At 48.1% G+C, this 14,872-nt stretch overlaps 1 protein-coding gene across 2 annotated transcripts in view; it reads left to right on the top strand.

The window, feature by feature from the left end:
* The window catches only part of FLNB (filamin B), a 158,223-nt gene extending 145,938 nt beyond the window's left edge, over positions 1-12,285 (top strand). For both annotated transcript variants that reach the window (XM_053600205.1, XM_053600206.1), the window contains 6 exons: positions 471-586; positions 3,785-3,917; positions 5,332-5,508; positions 9,238-9,456; positions 10,985-11,188; positions 12,088-12,285. In XM_053600205.1, the coding sequence (XP_053456180.1) occupies positions 471-586; positions 3,785-3,917; positions 5,332-5,508; positions 9,238-9,456; positions 10,985-11,188; positions 12,088-12,275 (1,037 nt within the window). In that variant the 3' untranslated portion in view covers positions 12,276-12,285. The remainder of the gene's footprint in view (positions 1-470; positions 587-3,784; positions 3,918-5,331; positions 5,509-9,237; positions 9,457-10,984; positions 11,189-12,087) is intronic.
* The last annotated feature ends 2,587 nt before the right edge of the window (positions 12,286-14,872 follow it).

Raw genomic sequence — 14,872 nt, 5'->3', positions numbered from 1 at the left:
AGGGGTCCTCAAACTTTTTAAACCGGGGGCCAGTTCACTGTCCCTCAGACTGTTGGAGGGCCAGACTATAGTTTAAAAAAAAACTATGAACAAATTCCTATACACACTGCACATATCTTATTTTGAAGTAAAAAAACAAAACGGGAACAAATACAATCACACCGCCACATGTAGCTCACGGGCCGTAGTTTGAGGACCCAAGACTTTGAGGTTGCTATGAGCTGTGACACCACAGCACTCTACCGAGGGCAACATAGTAACACTCTGTCTTAAAAAAAAAAAAAAAATCCCTGGCCTTGTCCAAATAAGAAAATCATATTGGCCCAGAAACAGCTAGGTGATCCTCTCTTGACCAAGCAGTTGTGGCCATTAAGGAGGGCTGGGTCTCTCTGGAGGCATTTTAGCACTAGGTAAGAAGCAATAGGACACTCTGGAACCACCTCTTCAGAATCTCTTTCCTGTCCTCACAGGTAACTACGAGGTGTCTATCAAATTCAACGATGAACACATCCCCGACAGCCCCTACCTGGTGCCAGTCATCGCGCCCTCTGATGATGCCCGCCGCCTCACTGTTATGAGCCTTCAGGTGAGACACAAGGAAGCATCCAATTCCTTGGCCACAGGCCAACCAGTGAGACCCTGGGGCTCCTGAGGCCGCTTCAATCCCCACTTAATTGCTAAGGCCCCCATTCACCATTTTGACCACAGATGTTGCCAGCTGTAGGGGAGCTCTCCTGTGACAGAGTCAACACAAGACAGTAGGGGCCAGCAAAAACAGAGCACATACCTTAATGTTTGTGGGCAAGTTTGTTTTTAAATGTTAACTTAAGAGAAACAAAGGAAGCCTGTTAAGGGATAAGGAGGGCTTTCAAGACAAAACAAACAAAAAAGTAACAATCCAGTGATTAGCCTGCAGTTGTTAGCTATCTTTTCCTCAAGGATGTCTATTGTAATTTATTATGATTTATTTACAATAACTATAAAAGGAACTATGTTAAGAACCTTATAGTTGTTACCTCAACAAACCCATGCAACAGCCTGACAAGTAGATTCTCTTGACCCCATTTTAAAGATGGAAAAACTGAGGTCCAGAGAGGTTGGGCTACTGGGAACCAGCTAGTATGAGGCAGAGCGAGGTCTCTGTGGGTCTCAGTCATATGCTCTTAAAGGTAGCCTCCTTCCTTCCCACTCTGACATCAGGCAGATTTGTTGTGTAGTCAAACCTATCAGAGTATCAGGATGTGTAACTTTTCTTCCTGTCTTAAGCAGGTCACTTCGTTCAAGATAGTGTTAGCAGATGCCTCTGGACACTGAAAAATAAGCAGTTGTCATAAGTAGCAATTAAGTTGTGGAATCACCCTAGAATCCCAAAATACGATTTCTGGGAAAGAGAGTTTCTAAATTGCCTTCAGCTGCCCCCAGTTCTTGAAAATACTGGATTGATTAAAAACTAATCTGTGTCTCAGATAGGTGATATTGTTGGATCTAGTTCCATGCACTTGGTTTCCATTTGAGATTCTAATCTCATTCTGAGGGGAATTGGGATACTACCAATTATTCCAAACATTAGTCTTTCATTTAGGAACACAAACAGAACCCAAACCACAATCACAGTCCACAAATTGAAGAGGCCTCATCTGGAGAGCACCAGGGGTCCTAACTGGTCACTGTGGTGTAGATGTTTTTCTTGTGTTTCATTTAAAGGCTTCTTAACAGAAGTTTCTTTTGTGGCTCACTTAACTAAAACCTGTGGAGGGAGATAAACCCAACATTTGTTGAGGGCCAAGAGCTGCCTTTGTGCTTCTCGAAGATTTCTTTTGGATCTTCCGAGGCGTTTATCTTCCTCTTAAGGATTTAGTGGCTAGTGGATTCAGGTAATGTAAATGATTCTGTACAAAAGGTTTGGAGAAATTCCAGAAAACTTTTCTGTAGAGTCCTCTCATCACGTTTGGTCATAAATAATTCGAAAAGTGTGCAGCAGGGTCTATATCATCTTTTGTAACCAGCTGCTACATCGGGAGGGATATGTTCACCAGCATCGTCCTCTGTTCTTCCCGGGTCATTTAATGCCAAGTGATATGTAAATTATTTATCAGAGACTTAGTGGAGGTCTGTGCAGCAGCATCTGGTGCTGGTTAGGAAAGAGAGGCGTGTATTGTTTGGTCTTGCTTGTGAGACTTTTTAGAAAATTGGAGTCGGCTGGTACTTTGTTGGGAGGGGGGTGGGATGAGAAGGATCTGGTGATCAAAGACTCCTTAATTTCATGTTCTGTGCTTCCTCCCTGGTCTCTAATCCAGGGCTGCACCGTTCAAAGAAGGTTCACCAGTGATGGAGACATTCCATGTATCCACTAGGCAATGTGGTAGTCACTAGCCACATGAAATATGACCAGAATAACTGCATTTTTAATTTTAAGTGCTTTAAATTTAAATAAATAAGCAAACAGGGCAGCACCTGTGGCTCAAAGGGGTAGGGCGCCGGCCCCATGTGCCAGAGGTGGCGGGTTCAAACCCAGCCCCGGCCAAAAACTGCAAAAAAATAAAAATAAAAAAATAAATAAGCAAACAGACAGACATATGGCGCCACACGTGGCTAATGACGACCAAATTAGGCAACGCAGTTTTAGGGTTTGCAACTAAGATGTGGTCCTTGGGCCAGCACCTGTGGTACCAGCTGGGCACTTATTAGAAACATAATATTCCAAGCCCCAGCCTAGACCCATTGGATCAGAATCTGCATTTTAATAAGATCCTCACATGATTTTCTTGCACATTAACTGCTCGAAAGAGTTATCTTCTGAGAAGTGGCTGTCCAACCAAGTTTACATCAAAATTGCTGACTTGTAAAATTTGGCGGTTCAGAATCCACCAGTCTTAAAATACCAAAAATATTGCTGCTGTCCTTTGTTTCTTACCACCTGCATTTCTAATCCCCTCCTCTCAGAGGAGGATGCAGTTTCCAGGACAAAGCATGAGGAATAAAGCTCATCCAAGGAAGAGCAAAAGTTATATTTCTCCCTGTTGCTTTGTGGGTATAGACAGTTTGCTAAAGGCACATTAATATTTAATAATAAAAACTGACATTAATATTTAATTATAAACTGACTACTTTTAAGGACCAGGCCCTGTGCGGAGTGTTTTGCCTGCACAACTCCTCACAGCATCTCTGAGATGGATTCAGTTATTATGCCCATTTTACAGATAAGGAAAGTGAGACTCAAAACGGTTTAACAACTTAGTTATATAGGAAGTGGTAGTAAGCATGGGTGCAGCTGATACTGCGGTGCAGTACGGCCTCCTTTACATATGTAAGTTCTGTCTTTATAGTAAGTTCTCCATTCCCTGAAATAACAAACGGCAATGACCTAAAACCGTGTTCATGTTCATAAGCGCATGATTTGGTTAGCTGCCAGGCTTCTCCTGAAAGGGAGTCCTTATGTATTTGACCTGGAAGGTGCTGGGTTTTCTGGCTTACACAGGTCTTGCTTGGAAAGCTGAGACTGCGGTCCTATGGACTGGAATGTCTCAAGTCTCCACCCTCGACCCCCCATGGAGCCATCTCTTCCAGCCCCAGTCAAGATGATTTACATATAAGATCCTGCACATTATGTGTCTCTGGAAATGTGGAGTGACTCACCTGCTTTTCTGTTGTCAGATGTTTTATGGAAAAACATTCCAAGCCTATTTTCATGAAAACTGTCACCTGGAGTTCCAGGTCGGGTCAGTGTGTGCCACTGAGCAGGAACACCAGGGACCATAACCTGTCTAATGTATTAAATTCTCAGGAATCGGGATTAAAAGTTAACCAGCCAGCATCCTTTGCTATAAGGTTGAATGGTGCAAAAGGCAAGATTGATGCAAAGGTGCACAGCCCCTCTGGAGCCGTGGAGGAGTGCCATGTGTCTGAGCTGGAGCCAGGTGAGCAGGGGGCCCGGTGGGGGCCACCAGCACCTTCTAGAAGCATGTCCCTGCAAGTGTGCATCCCAAAGGTGGCCAGTCAGTCCCATCACTGCCAGTGAGTCTCGGAGTTCCTTCTGCTGTTGCCAGACTTTTTTTATTTTTTTTAATAAATTAGGATATAAACATTTGCCAGGGAGAACCTTTCCTTTGGGATAGAATGCCCTTCCTTCCTTCCTTCTCTCTATTTCTTTCTTTTTTTTTCTTTTCTTTTCAAATGCTGCTTTATTTTCTGTTAGGTTTTTTTAGATTCCTTTCACATGACATTCATCATGATTTTTTCTCTCATATTTTAACAAAATCTTACCTATTTCTACTGTATCATCAATCTTATGACATGACTAAGTACATGACCTCATTTTACTCTGAGGGAAAGGGATATTGATGTTCCTCTCTGAATGTGAAAAAGAGGATGGGTCTCTAGAGCCTAATGTCTGGAGATTTTTCTTGCCCTGTTGGTGCCTTGGTATGTGGAATTCTCTGGTGTTAATCAGCTTTAAAGAGACCATTTCTCCAGTGCACATTTATTTAGCGTCAGAGACTTGGGAGGAAGTTTATGCTGAATAATCCATTATTCCTGTCCTTAAAGAGCTGCTCAGAGTCTAGCGAGGACCCTGCCAAAAACTGGTGGTGACTCCAAGTGATCACCAACATGTGGAGCCAGCTGCCCATGGAGCGCTTGGGCTTTAAGAGGGGAGGGTGGGGACCCCGCTGGGACCTGAGGGGGAAGAGCAGCACTATAGGACTTGGAGTGGGTAACCCCATAGGGATGCACCTCTGTGGAGAATACCAGAGGAGGACAGGGCTTGGGTGGAGCTTTGGCGAACACAAATTCAAAAGGGATGAAGAATGTGCAAGGCTCCAGGGAGGGGCCGAGAGACCAGAGAGGCAGGAGGAGAACAGGCTCTCTGTGTGCCAGGCAGGAAGGCTGCCAGGAGGACGGGCTGGTCAGATGGTGCACACTGGATGGAGACTCTGGGTGCCCATTTCAGTTAACAGATTATCTTGCTGGATGCTGAAGCCAAAACACAGCCCTGTGAGGCACTTGCTAACTTTGAGCTTAATTAAGGAGCATTAATTCCAGTTGGAAACACTTGTTTCCCCTTCATGTGGCCAAGTGGAGAGTGTTGGTGAGAAAGGAAGAAAGTATTCTTCTAAGGTAGGAGCCAGAGTATTAAACATCGGATTTAAGATTTGAATGTATTTTCCAAAGGGTTTAAATCCAGTGCCCTGGGCACCACGTTCCCAAGAGAACCATTCCCTTTAAATCCTTTAAAATTGGCCTTGCAGATTGGCCCATTGTCCTCAGTCCTCACCTAACTCAGTGGTCCATTTCCCGACTTCACCCTGTGTCTTTCTGTGCTTGTTCTCCTAGATAAGTACGCAGTTCGCTTTATCCCCCATGAGAATGGCATCCACACCATTGACGTCAAGTTCAACGGGAGCCATGTGGTTGGAAGCCCCTTCAAAGTGCGTGTCGGGGAACCTGGACAAGCAGGGAACCCTGCCCTGGTGTCTGCCTATGGTGCAGGGCTCGAGGGAGGCACCACAGGTAACACACGACCCCACTTCTCCAAGTCTTAACCGAGCTGGCCCAGGGACCAAGCCAGATGGAAATCTTCAAGCCCTGTGAAAGCCTTTTATACACACTCCCCCGTGAAAGCCTCCAGAAGTGGAATAATAATGCCCATTCTGGAGGCTCTTGCTGTCCAGCGTTGTTTTGGGAGATGTGGTTTGACCTGCGATAAATCCAGGGTGAGGGCTTCATGGCCGTGTTATCACACCTCGTTACTGTTTGTGGTGGTTCAGATGTCTTCCTCTGCCAAGTTTCTTGACCGGGACAGGATGCTGGTGGTCAGGGAATGCAACACAGTGCCATTAATTTTGAGGATTTCTCTGCCTGCACAGAATTCGTGTGCTGCGTCTGGCGGGTCGCCTGAGAGGCCTCCTACCCATCTATCCAGTCCTTTAGGGAGGCCGAGCTCCCTGAAAGACACTGAAGTGGCAGTAAAACCCATCACAGCCTGCCCCTTCCTGCTTTTATTCTCTGAAAGAGGAAGAGAAAAAAAATGGAACCATCAAAGGATCTGAAGCTTTTTGGACCTGTTACAATTTATTGTTCATCTTTGCCTTAGATGGGACACATTTGACTGTAAAGAGTGCAGGCAGTTGAAGTGTATAAAGTGAAACTCACTTTGGCGGCTTCTCTGCCTCCTCCCCCATCTAGGTTTAGAAGTAAATACTGCAGACAGTTTAGGGAGGATCTTTAGGGAAGATCTGTCTGTCTTCAGTCTTGGCTGCTGGGCTGGTTGGCTAGTTGTTATATTAGACAGGCAGATGCAGAGTTTTGCTTTTATTTTGTAGAAGTCATCTCATCACAACTATTTTGGTGCCACTTACCTTTTCACCTTGTCAGAAAAAGATCTGTCTGTTTCAAAATACACATACCCACCCCCTTTTATAATTGCCATAGCTGGCATTCCCACTGTGAACTGCAGTTATGTGAACAGTCCCCTGGAGTTGGCATCTGCGTGTCAACGTCATGGGGAATGCCTAGGTAGGGAGCCTGTCCTCTTAGGCTTGTGTGGGAACTCACTGGGGCATGGTTTTGCATTTAGTGTTACTTAAGACCCTCTTGGGAAGGCAGGCCATCCTGCATTCTCAGGTCCTTTGTGTATGTACCCCCTTTAATCCCCACACTGTAAGGTGAGTGGGATGGAGCAGGCTTACCTCCCACAGACAAGGGGATAGGTGATTGTTACCTGGCATCCAGCCCTGAGGAGCGAGTATCCCAAGTGACTGATGGGCTGGTGTGCTGCCCAGGACTCTGGCCAAAGCAGTGGCCTCAGCAAAACCACCACAGGGGTGCCATGAGTGCTGCCAGACTCCCCAGGCGAATCTAGTCTGGCTCCACGCTGGGCCAGAGGCTTGCCTTTTTTGACAGGCACAGTATTGTTTTGCCCAAAATGATGTCCATTTTATAGATGAGGAAAGTGAGACTCAGAGAGGTGTAGTCACTTTCCAGACCTAACTGGGAGGAGGCAGAATGATAATCAGTCCAGGTCTGTGCCTACAGCCCCTGAGACTCACACCTCTCTAAGTGGATGGGCTGTCCTAAACCAGGACCCCTGTTCTCCCAGCTGCCCTGGAAGGGTTTCTAGGCAGCAGTACAGGCATTTGGTCCCTAACAAGTCACCCACCATCAAGGGCCCAGGTGGGGTCGTCTTAGCACTTGAAGCACACAGCAGGCCTTGATTCAGGCCCCTCACTGGCCAGGAGACATCTCACCCTTCTGCTAGCTCATGCCAGCTGTGCCCAGGGCCCTCTCCCACTTCCTCTTGGCAGTTTGACTACCTCGAGAGCTTAGGTTTCAGGCCATGCTTTGCAAATGCTAGGTGCTGCAGAGAGAAGGAGCTGGTCTTCTAGGGAGGCTCCCAGCCAGGAGTGGAGAGAGACAGAGCAGGCCTGTTTCAAACCCTGTGTAAATATTGCTCTTGTCATGGAGAAGGCATCTTGTTTTTTTAGTCCTCTTACTCCCAAGCCTTTCCCCAAATATCCATTCTGAGATTACACAGCTGCAGTGTGAATGGAATGAAAAGGTATCTGTGCTCGGCTGCCAAAGGGCCCAGCATCCTGACCTTCCAAACAAAGCAGACTTCCCTGTGTTTTTCATGGGTGGGTTTTCTGTATCTCTTGGCTCAAGCTTTAAATGGTCCATTCTGCAGATTTTGGAGCCAGGGGAATGTGGGGAATTCGAGGTGGGACTCTCTGTTGGAGGGTGGTTGAAAGATTGGGAGTTAGACCAGGGAGTGCTAGATTCTTTGGAAGAGCTGAACAATTTTCCTGCAGAAATGGTCCAGGAGCCCCAGTCTGTCCATTGTGTACCCAGAAGAGCCTCCTTCCTTCCCATTGCTCCCTCCCCTACCTTAAAGGTTGAGCTACTTCCTGGGCTCGCCATCCCCTTTGGCTCCCCTTCCCCTCCCCCTCATGCAACCCCCTACCTTAGCTGCTGCTTGAGGGGCTCATTGGCTGTGCAGATCAGATACCTTGACCAGGATGAGACAGGAGGGGGATCTTGGGACAAGAGCCTCAGGAGCTTCCAGAAACAGCTGGGTTGTGTTTGAGGGTTGCATGATAACAGCTCCTTTGTTTCATTGATAGCCAGAACAATAATTCTTTCTCTGGTCTAGGAGCTATAATTAAACTAAAATGCTTCCCAGCCGGGGCAGTGTCTCAGACTCTGGCAAAAGTACAGGCCTGCGTGAGGGGTGCTATGCCAGGGATGCCGCATAGTGGGCTCTGGAGCAGGCATGGATCTGGGGTTTGGCACCCACACAGCCCCCACTGACCACTTCATTCCCTACTGGACTCAAAAGGAGGCTGAGGAAGTGGAGCTTTGTGGAGCAGTGGACCCAGGCAGGAATGCCTTGTGGTCACTCTCCTTTGTCCCAGCTTTCCCTGCATCGCAGGGCAAGATGTCTTGGAGGAGGACTTCACCAGGCCAGCCACAAGGTCAGGTGTCTCAGGGCTGCAGTTAGAGCATCTGAGGCAGCCCCACTGTGGCCAGGAGACACACCTGGGCACCAGAGCCATACAGACATGGTTCAGATTCAGCTCTACCACTTTCTGGTTGTGTAGTGTGACTGGCCACGTCCCTGAGCCTCAGTTTCCCTTGTGAAAGCATTCCATGCCACATGCGTGTAGTGATCCTCAGCACAGGCTCCAATGGGCACATGTGCTCGGTTAGTGGGAGCTGCTGTCTGGTCCCCGTGCTTGTTGCTGGTATTCTTGGCAGAGCGGGTGGGCAGTAGTTTACAGAGGTGTCAGTCCTCAGCATTGTGTCTCGGGCAAGGAGCCTGAGGAGGAAGGGAAGAGACACTGGGCCTCCTGGGCTTCTCCAAGTCCACACAGAGGAGAAAGGAAAGGTCAGTGGTGCCCATGCCTCCCCCACCCCAGAGGCAGAGCTGGAGCCTGGCAGCTGAAGCAGCATTGCGGGCTCACAGTGTGACTCAGGCTTCTTGCCCTCAGCCAGGGCTCAGGCCCAGAGGAGAGAACAGGGTGTCCAGGCGGTTGGTATGTGTGGGCGAAATGTCAGCCACACTCCAGGGCCTAAGGTTTTCTGTGCCAGGATCTCAGAGCTGGTATTCCCACACCACCAGGGCAAGCCTTCTGTGAGGGGACCGATGTGTGTCCTCCCCACTGCTTTAGTGCTCCTGGAAAGGCCTCCCAAACAACACCCCATCCCTCCAACCATCAACACAGCATTCCCTCTACCTTCCAGGTGTCCAGTCTGAATTCTTCATCAACACTACCCGAGCAGGCCCAGGGACATTGTCCGTCACCATTGAAGGCCCATCCAAGGTTAAAATGGATTGCCAGGAAACCCCAGAAGGGTACAAAGTCATGTACACCCCCATGGCTCCTGGAAACTACTTGATCGGTGTCAAATATGGTGGTCCTAACCATATTGTGGGCAGTCCCTTCAAGGCCAAGGTGACAGGTAATGATCACCTCCTTGGGAGTTATTCCACCTCCCTGTGGAGCTGGTCTTGTTAGAGTAACTATGGGAACTGTGGATTATTTTAGGTATGTTGAATCTACTTTAAATCTTTAATGCCTGTGGCTCAGTCGGTAAGGCGCGGGCCCCATATACCAAGGGTGGCGGGTTCAAACCCGGCCCCGGCTGAACTGCAACCAAAAAATAGCCGGGCGTTGTGGCGGGCGCCTGTAGTCCCAGCTACTCGGGAGGCTGAGGCAAGAGAATCGCTGAAGCCCAGGAGTTGGAGGTTGCTGTGAGCTGTGTGATGCCACGGCACTCTACCCAGGGCCATAAAGTGAAACTCTGTCTCTACAAAAAAAAAAAAAATCTTCAGTGTCAGAGAGTAAGCTTGAAATTTGCAGGATGAGCCTGCAGTGTCAGAGTGGGGAAGTTGAGGAAACATGTTAGATGGTTTTCTGTCCCTAATGGAAAAGAAGATGTCCTTACATATGTGAAGTCCTATTAGATCAGAGCCTGAAAAATCCCCTCATTTCTAACCATCACTTTTAAAATAATACAAATTATTAAATTTTATAAAAATGTGCTTGCTTCAAACACTGGAAAAAATACCAAACACTTGAAACCACCTCACAGTCCACCACCATAGGCAGCCGTTATAAACATTATGGTACATTCTTTCCACATGTTACAGGAGTGTCATTTCATTGCAGAATAATTAGAAAATTCCGGTAGAAAACTCAGCGTCTCTTGTGCAGAGGATCATTTTTGATACTATATGTCTTCACAAACTTTTACATTGCTTATACATAGAGTATTTTCTCTGTTGGGATTTTTTTTTTCTTTTGCAGTTTTTTTTTGGCCGGGGCTGGGTTTGAACCCAACACCTCCGGCCTATGGGTCCAGCACCCTACTCCTTTGAGCCACAGGTGCTGCCCTTTTTTTTTTTTTTATTAAGCAGTTCTGGCCAGGGCTGGGTTTGAACCTGCCGCCTCCGGCATATGGGGCTGGCGCCCTACTCCTTGAGCCACAGGCTCCGCCCGATTTTGTTTTTTTGTTTTTTTTTTTAAGACAGAATCTTGCTCCATCTCATGGCCTAGAGTGCAGTAGTGTCATCATAGCTTACCTGGCCTGGAGCAGTCCTTCTGCCTCGGCCTCCCCAGTAGTTGGGGCTACAGGCATGAGGCACCATGCCCAGCCCATAGGGTATTTTACATAAATGAAAGTGTGAAGTCCCCTGGGTGGCACGTCATTATGTGCCTGTGTGTGTGGGGTGGGGGGTGGGGGGTATTTCTAGGCCTTGTCAGCCTAGAAAGCCAGATCATAGTTGTATGAGGTGGGACCCCAGGGAGTCTAGAAGACATTATGGGTATGCAATAGGGGACTAGTGGCTTTTCTATACAGGTGTTGTGGTTTTGGAGCTCTTCTGGGCTTTCTGCAAGGAGCACTGGCCTGTCCTCTGGCTAAGAGACCCCTCTTGTTCCAGCTGTTCACACCCCCCCTCCTTCTTGACCTTCCTCTCATGTTCTAGGTCAGCGTCTGGTCAGCTCTGGTACAGCGAATGAGACCTCTTCCATCCTGGTGGAGTCGGTGACCAGGTCTTCTACGGAGACCTGCTATAGCGCCATCCCCAAGGCATCCTCAGACGCCAGCAAGGTGACCTCCAAGGGAGCAGGGCTCTCGAAGGCCTTTGTGGGCCAGAAGAGCTCCTTCCTGGTGGACTGCAGCAAAGCCGGTAGGCAATGTGGGCCTGCTCAGGGTGGGGTGGGGCCCTTGCTACACTTCAGTCTTCCCTGCTGAGGTTTCCTGCAGTGTCCATCCTCCACCTAACCCATCCAGTTGCAAGGAACCAAGTCTATTACCCTGTTTTACACTTTAATATTTTTAAATATTTCCTTCCCTTTTGCTTCTTATTTCTTTCATATGACCTAAGAGTGGATAGGCAAGTTGAGTTATTCTTGCTACAGATGAATAGACACCAGTCAGTAGCCCAGCCCTTCCCTGTCACTGGTTGCTCTAATTGCAGTTTGAACTTGGGTATTGATCAGTTACCTGGGTTCTGGCATCCCCACCTGGGCTGGAAACCTGAGTCCACCCCTTCATTCATTCATAAAGCTGATTAGCCATGTGACCTTGGACAAGCCACTAAATTTCTCCCTAAAAGTCAGTTTCCTCTTCTCTCAACTGAGAATGATAATACCTTCCTTAAGGTTCTTGTGGTTGTAAATGAGAAGATCCTAACAGCCAACATCTCACTATGTGCTAAGGGCTTAACCCATAACCCTCATACCTCACAACTAGCTCATGAGGTAGGAACCACTGTCCTTCCCTATTTATAGATGGGGATGCTATGGCAGGAAGAGGTGAAGTTCCATGTCCAAGGTCACTGGGTAGGAAGGAGCTGGACAAAGATTTGAATCCACACCTTAGGTTCTGTGAGTGTCTGTGTATAAATTACCAGACTGTCCCGTTGTCCCCCCAGGCTCTGTGTCAAATTACAAGACAGTCTATGTCTCCATCAGAGATACCCAGCAGGCTGCACCTGGTCTCACTACCGTTGCTTCCCATATCCCTTCCTCCTCCTGTTCCTGCCCTGGTGTACCACGTGGAGTAACCACCTTTTCTGCCTCCCAGGTTCCAACATGCTGCTGATCGGGGTCCATGGGCCCACCACCCCCTGCGAAGAGGTCTCCATGAAGCATGTCGGCAACCAACAATACAACGTCACATACGTTGTCAAGGAGAGGGGGGATTACGTTCTGGCTGTCAAGTGGGGGGAGGAACACATACCTGGCAGTCCCTTTCATGTCACAGTGCCTTAAAACAGTTTTCGTCAAATCCTGGGAGGAGTTTTTGTGGTTGCTTTTGTTGCTTATTTGTAATTCATTTTATACAAAGTCCTCCAGACTATTTGTGGGTCTGAAACCCCATCCCTAAAACATTCCTATCCTCGGGCGGCGCCTGTGGCTCAGTGAGTAGGGCGCCGGCCCCATATGCCGAGGGTGGCGGGTTCAAACCCAGCCCCGGCCAAACTGCAACCAAAAAGTAGCCGGGCGTTGTGGCGGGCGCCTGTAGTCCCAGCTGCTTGGGAGGCTGAGGCAAGAGAATCGCGTAAGCCCAAGAGTTAGAGGTTGCTGTGAGCCGTGTGATGCCATGGCACTCTACCCGAGGGCGGTACAGTGAGACTCTGTCTCTACAAAAAAAAAAATAAAATAAAAAATAAAAAAAATAAAAAAAAAAAAAAACATTCCTATCCTCAAGTGCCTTCAGAAATAAGTCCTAGACTTGACTTTTGAAGGACATATTGAGGAATCTTAAGAAATGCAGGCTCATTCAATGGGCTCGGAAAATCTGGAGCATACTTGGTTCAAGTTGAAACTCTTGGCGGTGGAGACCACCTGCTGCAGACAGACCAAGAACATGGGCAAAACTGACACTTTTTAAATGAAATGGACTAGACTAAGCTACTGGTTCACTCTTCAATGTTTATGAAACAAGCCTAAGGAAAGGGGGCAGGGGAAAGGATGAGACCTAGCTCAGGTCATTACTAGCTGGCCAGCTTAATTACTCCAGCACCCGTGTTATGTAAGAAAAGGCTCTAAGGAAGCCGGCACTGTCACACTACTCGTTACCAATCCCTGTGCTCAGTGGCCTCGTACGCTTCTCAAAGGAGAGAGTGGACATGGTGGCAAACGGGCTTGAATGGCATCCACGTGCCTGACCCCTCATCAGGACAAGTGTCTCTTACAGCGTCATAAGATGTGACTGGCCTGGCAGCCATGTTTTTGCTTTAGTTTTTTCAAATCCATTTTAGTCGCTTGGTCTGAGGAAATTCTGCAGTGGGAAGCAACACCCTACTTGCCAAAGATCCCTTTTAACCAACACTAGCCTTTAACACGTGCTTCAGCCTTTTGTCAGGCTGGAGCTTCTCACCAAAACATTTAAAGTGACCTCTGGAGGGTCCATGTATTAGGGCCCTCATCGTGACACTCAGCATCCATTCCCATCCAGCCCTGTGGTCACTTTTTCTGGGAAAATGATATGTATGGAGAGGAAAGAATGAAGCCCCCCAGCTGACCTTTGGTCTGCAAATCAGGGAATTGTCAAGGGGGAGGGAAGGGCTCATTGCGGTCTTTTCTCCCTTGGGCAAAAGCTGTGTAGCTAACATTGGCTGTGTTCTTGGCCATGACCACGAGTCATCTGAGGCTGTTTGGAAAGCAGCTCGCAGGTGCAGAAATCTACAAATGGGGTGGAGGGCATTTTGTATACTGTCCTGACTCTGGGATCAAATTAAGGCATCAGGAATATTGCCTGACAACAAAATCAAGATGAGTAGCATAGCTGGGCAGGTAGGCCTTTCTGATTTGCTGCTTGGTCCTGAGGAGGGTGGTGTCAGGGGTGGGTGCTGGTGGCAAAAGCCCTCTTGTAGAAACTGGAGTACCCAAAGCCTGATGCGAAAGGACCACAAGTGTTGTAAGCTGGGATGTGGAAGCCAAACTGGAATCAAATGCCGAATGTAAATTGTATCTTATAACTTATTAAATAAAATGTTTGCTCCGTAAAGTTCTCCTGGTGTTCTTGGATGGTGTCATTTCTGAGTAAATGGTTAGAGCCTCTGACCAGCTTTCCCAAACTCTGGCTGAAAGGACACAGATTAGCAACTTGTTTCAACAGTGAGCCTGGGGCAGGGGGCTGGGGCGTCTTTTCCTGATTATATTGGGAAACTCTCATTCTAGGGAATGCTACCATCTTCTCCTCCTCTTCTCTCACTTTGCTGCAAGAAGAGCTTTTGGTTGCTGAATGGTCTTAGGATGGAAGTGTCTCCAGCCCAGCAGTCTCGTGACACTATGTTACAGTGACAACACTAACTCAGGTTCTGTACTGTCACATTTGCCTGGGCCCTGCCCTTTTTGACCCTAGAGTGTAAGCTCTATCCTCTGGCTATTCTGTATGGAACCAGGAGACCCCAGGTGAGCCCCTGGCAGGTGCTACAGTGGTGCGAAGTCCTGGCTGGAGTCCTGGCCCTCCCAGGGGAGGGAAAAGCAGGGAAGGGAGACTCTGAATCCCTTTTGTGCTTCTCTGATAACCTGCTGCCATCAGGATGGCAAGTTATTTACCTCCTGAAGAAGAGTGGAGGACAGGAGGTCTTCTGCCCCTTCTGTTGAAGGGAGCAGCCTTATCTGTGGCCAACACTATGAAGGACTGTCTCCTGGAGTCCTATTCCACGAAGGTCCATGGACTTTGCAGAGTCCATCCAGGATCTGCCTGGTGGGGTCTGGCCAAGCTGCTGTATGGTGCCGGGTTTGCCCAGAGAAGCACAGGGCAGCATGGATTTCTCCACCTGGAAGCCTGACTGGTTTCTGTTGGGGGAGGCAGCATTTGTAAGTTAACATGGACTTTGGCATCAGCACCTCAGAGC

This window comes from Nycticebus coucang, chromosome 8 (assembly GCF_027406575.1).
Source record: "Nycticebus coucang isolate mNycCou1 chromosome 8, mNycCou1.pri, whole genome shotgun sequence".
In the NCBI taxonomy this organism is placed as follows: domain Eukaryota; kingdom Metazoa; phylum Chordata; class Mammalia; order Primates; family Lorisidae; genus Nycticebus; species Nycticebus coucang.
Note: the sequence above shows the minus strand (reverse complement) of the source record. Positions and strands in the feature narration are given on the sequence as shown.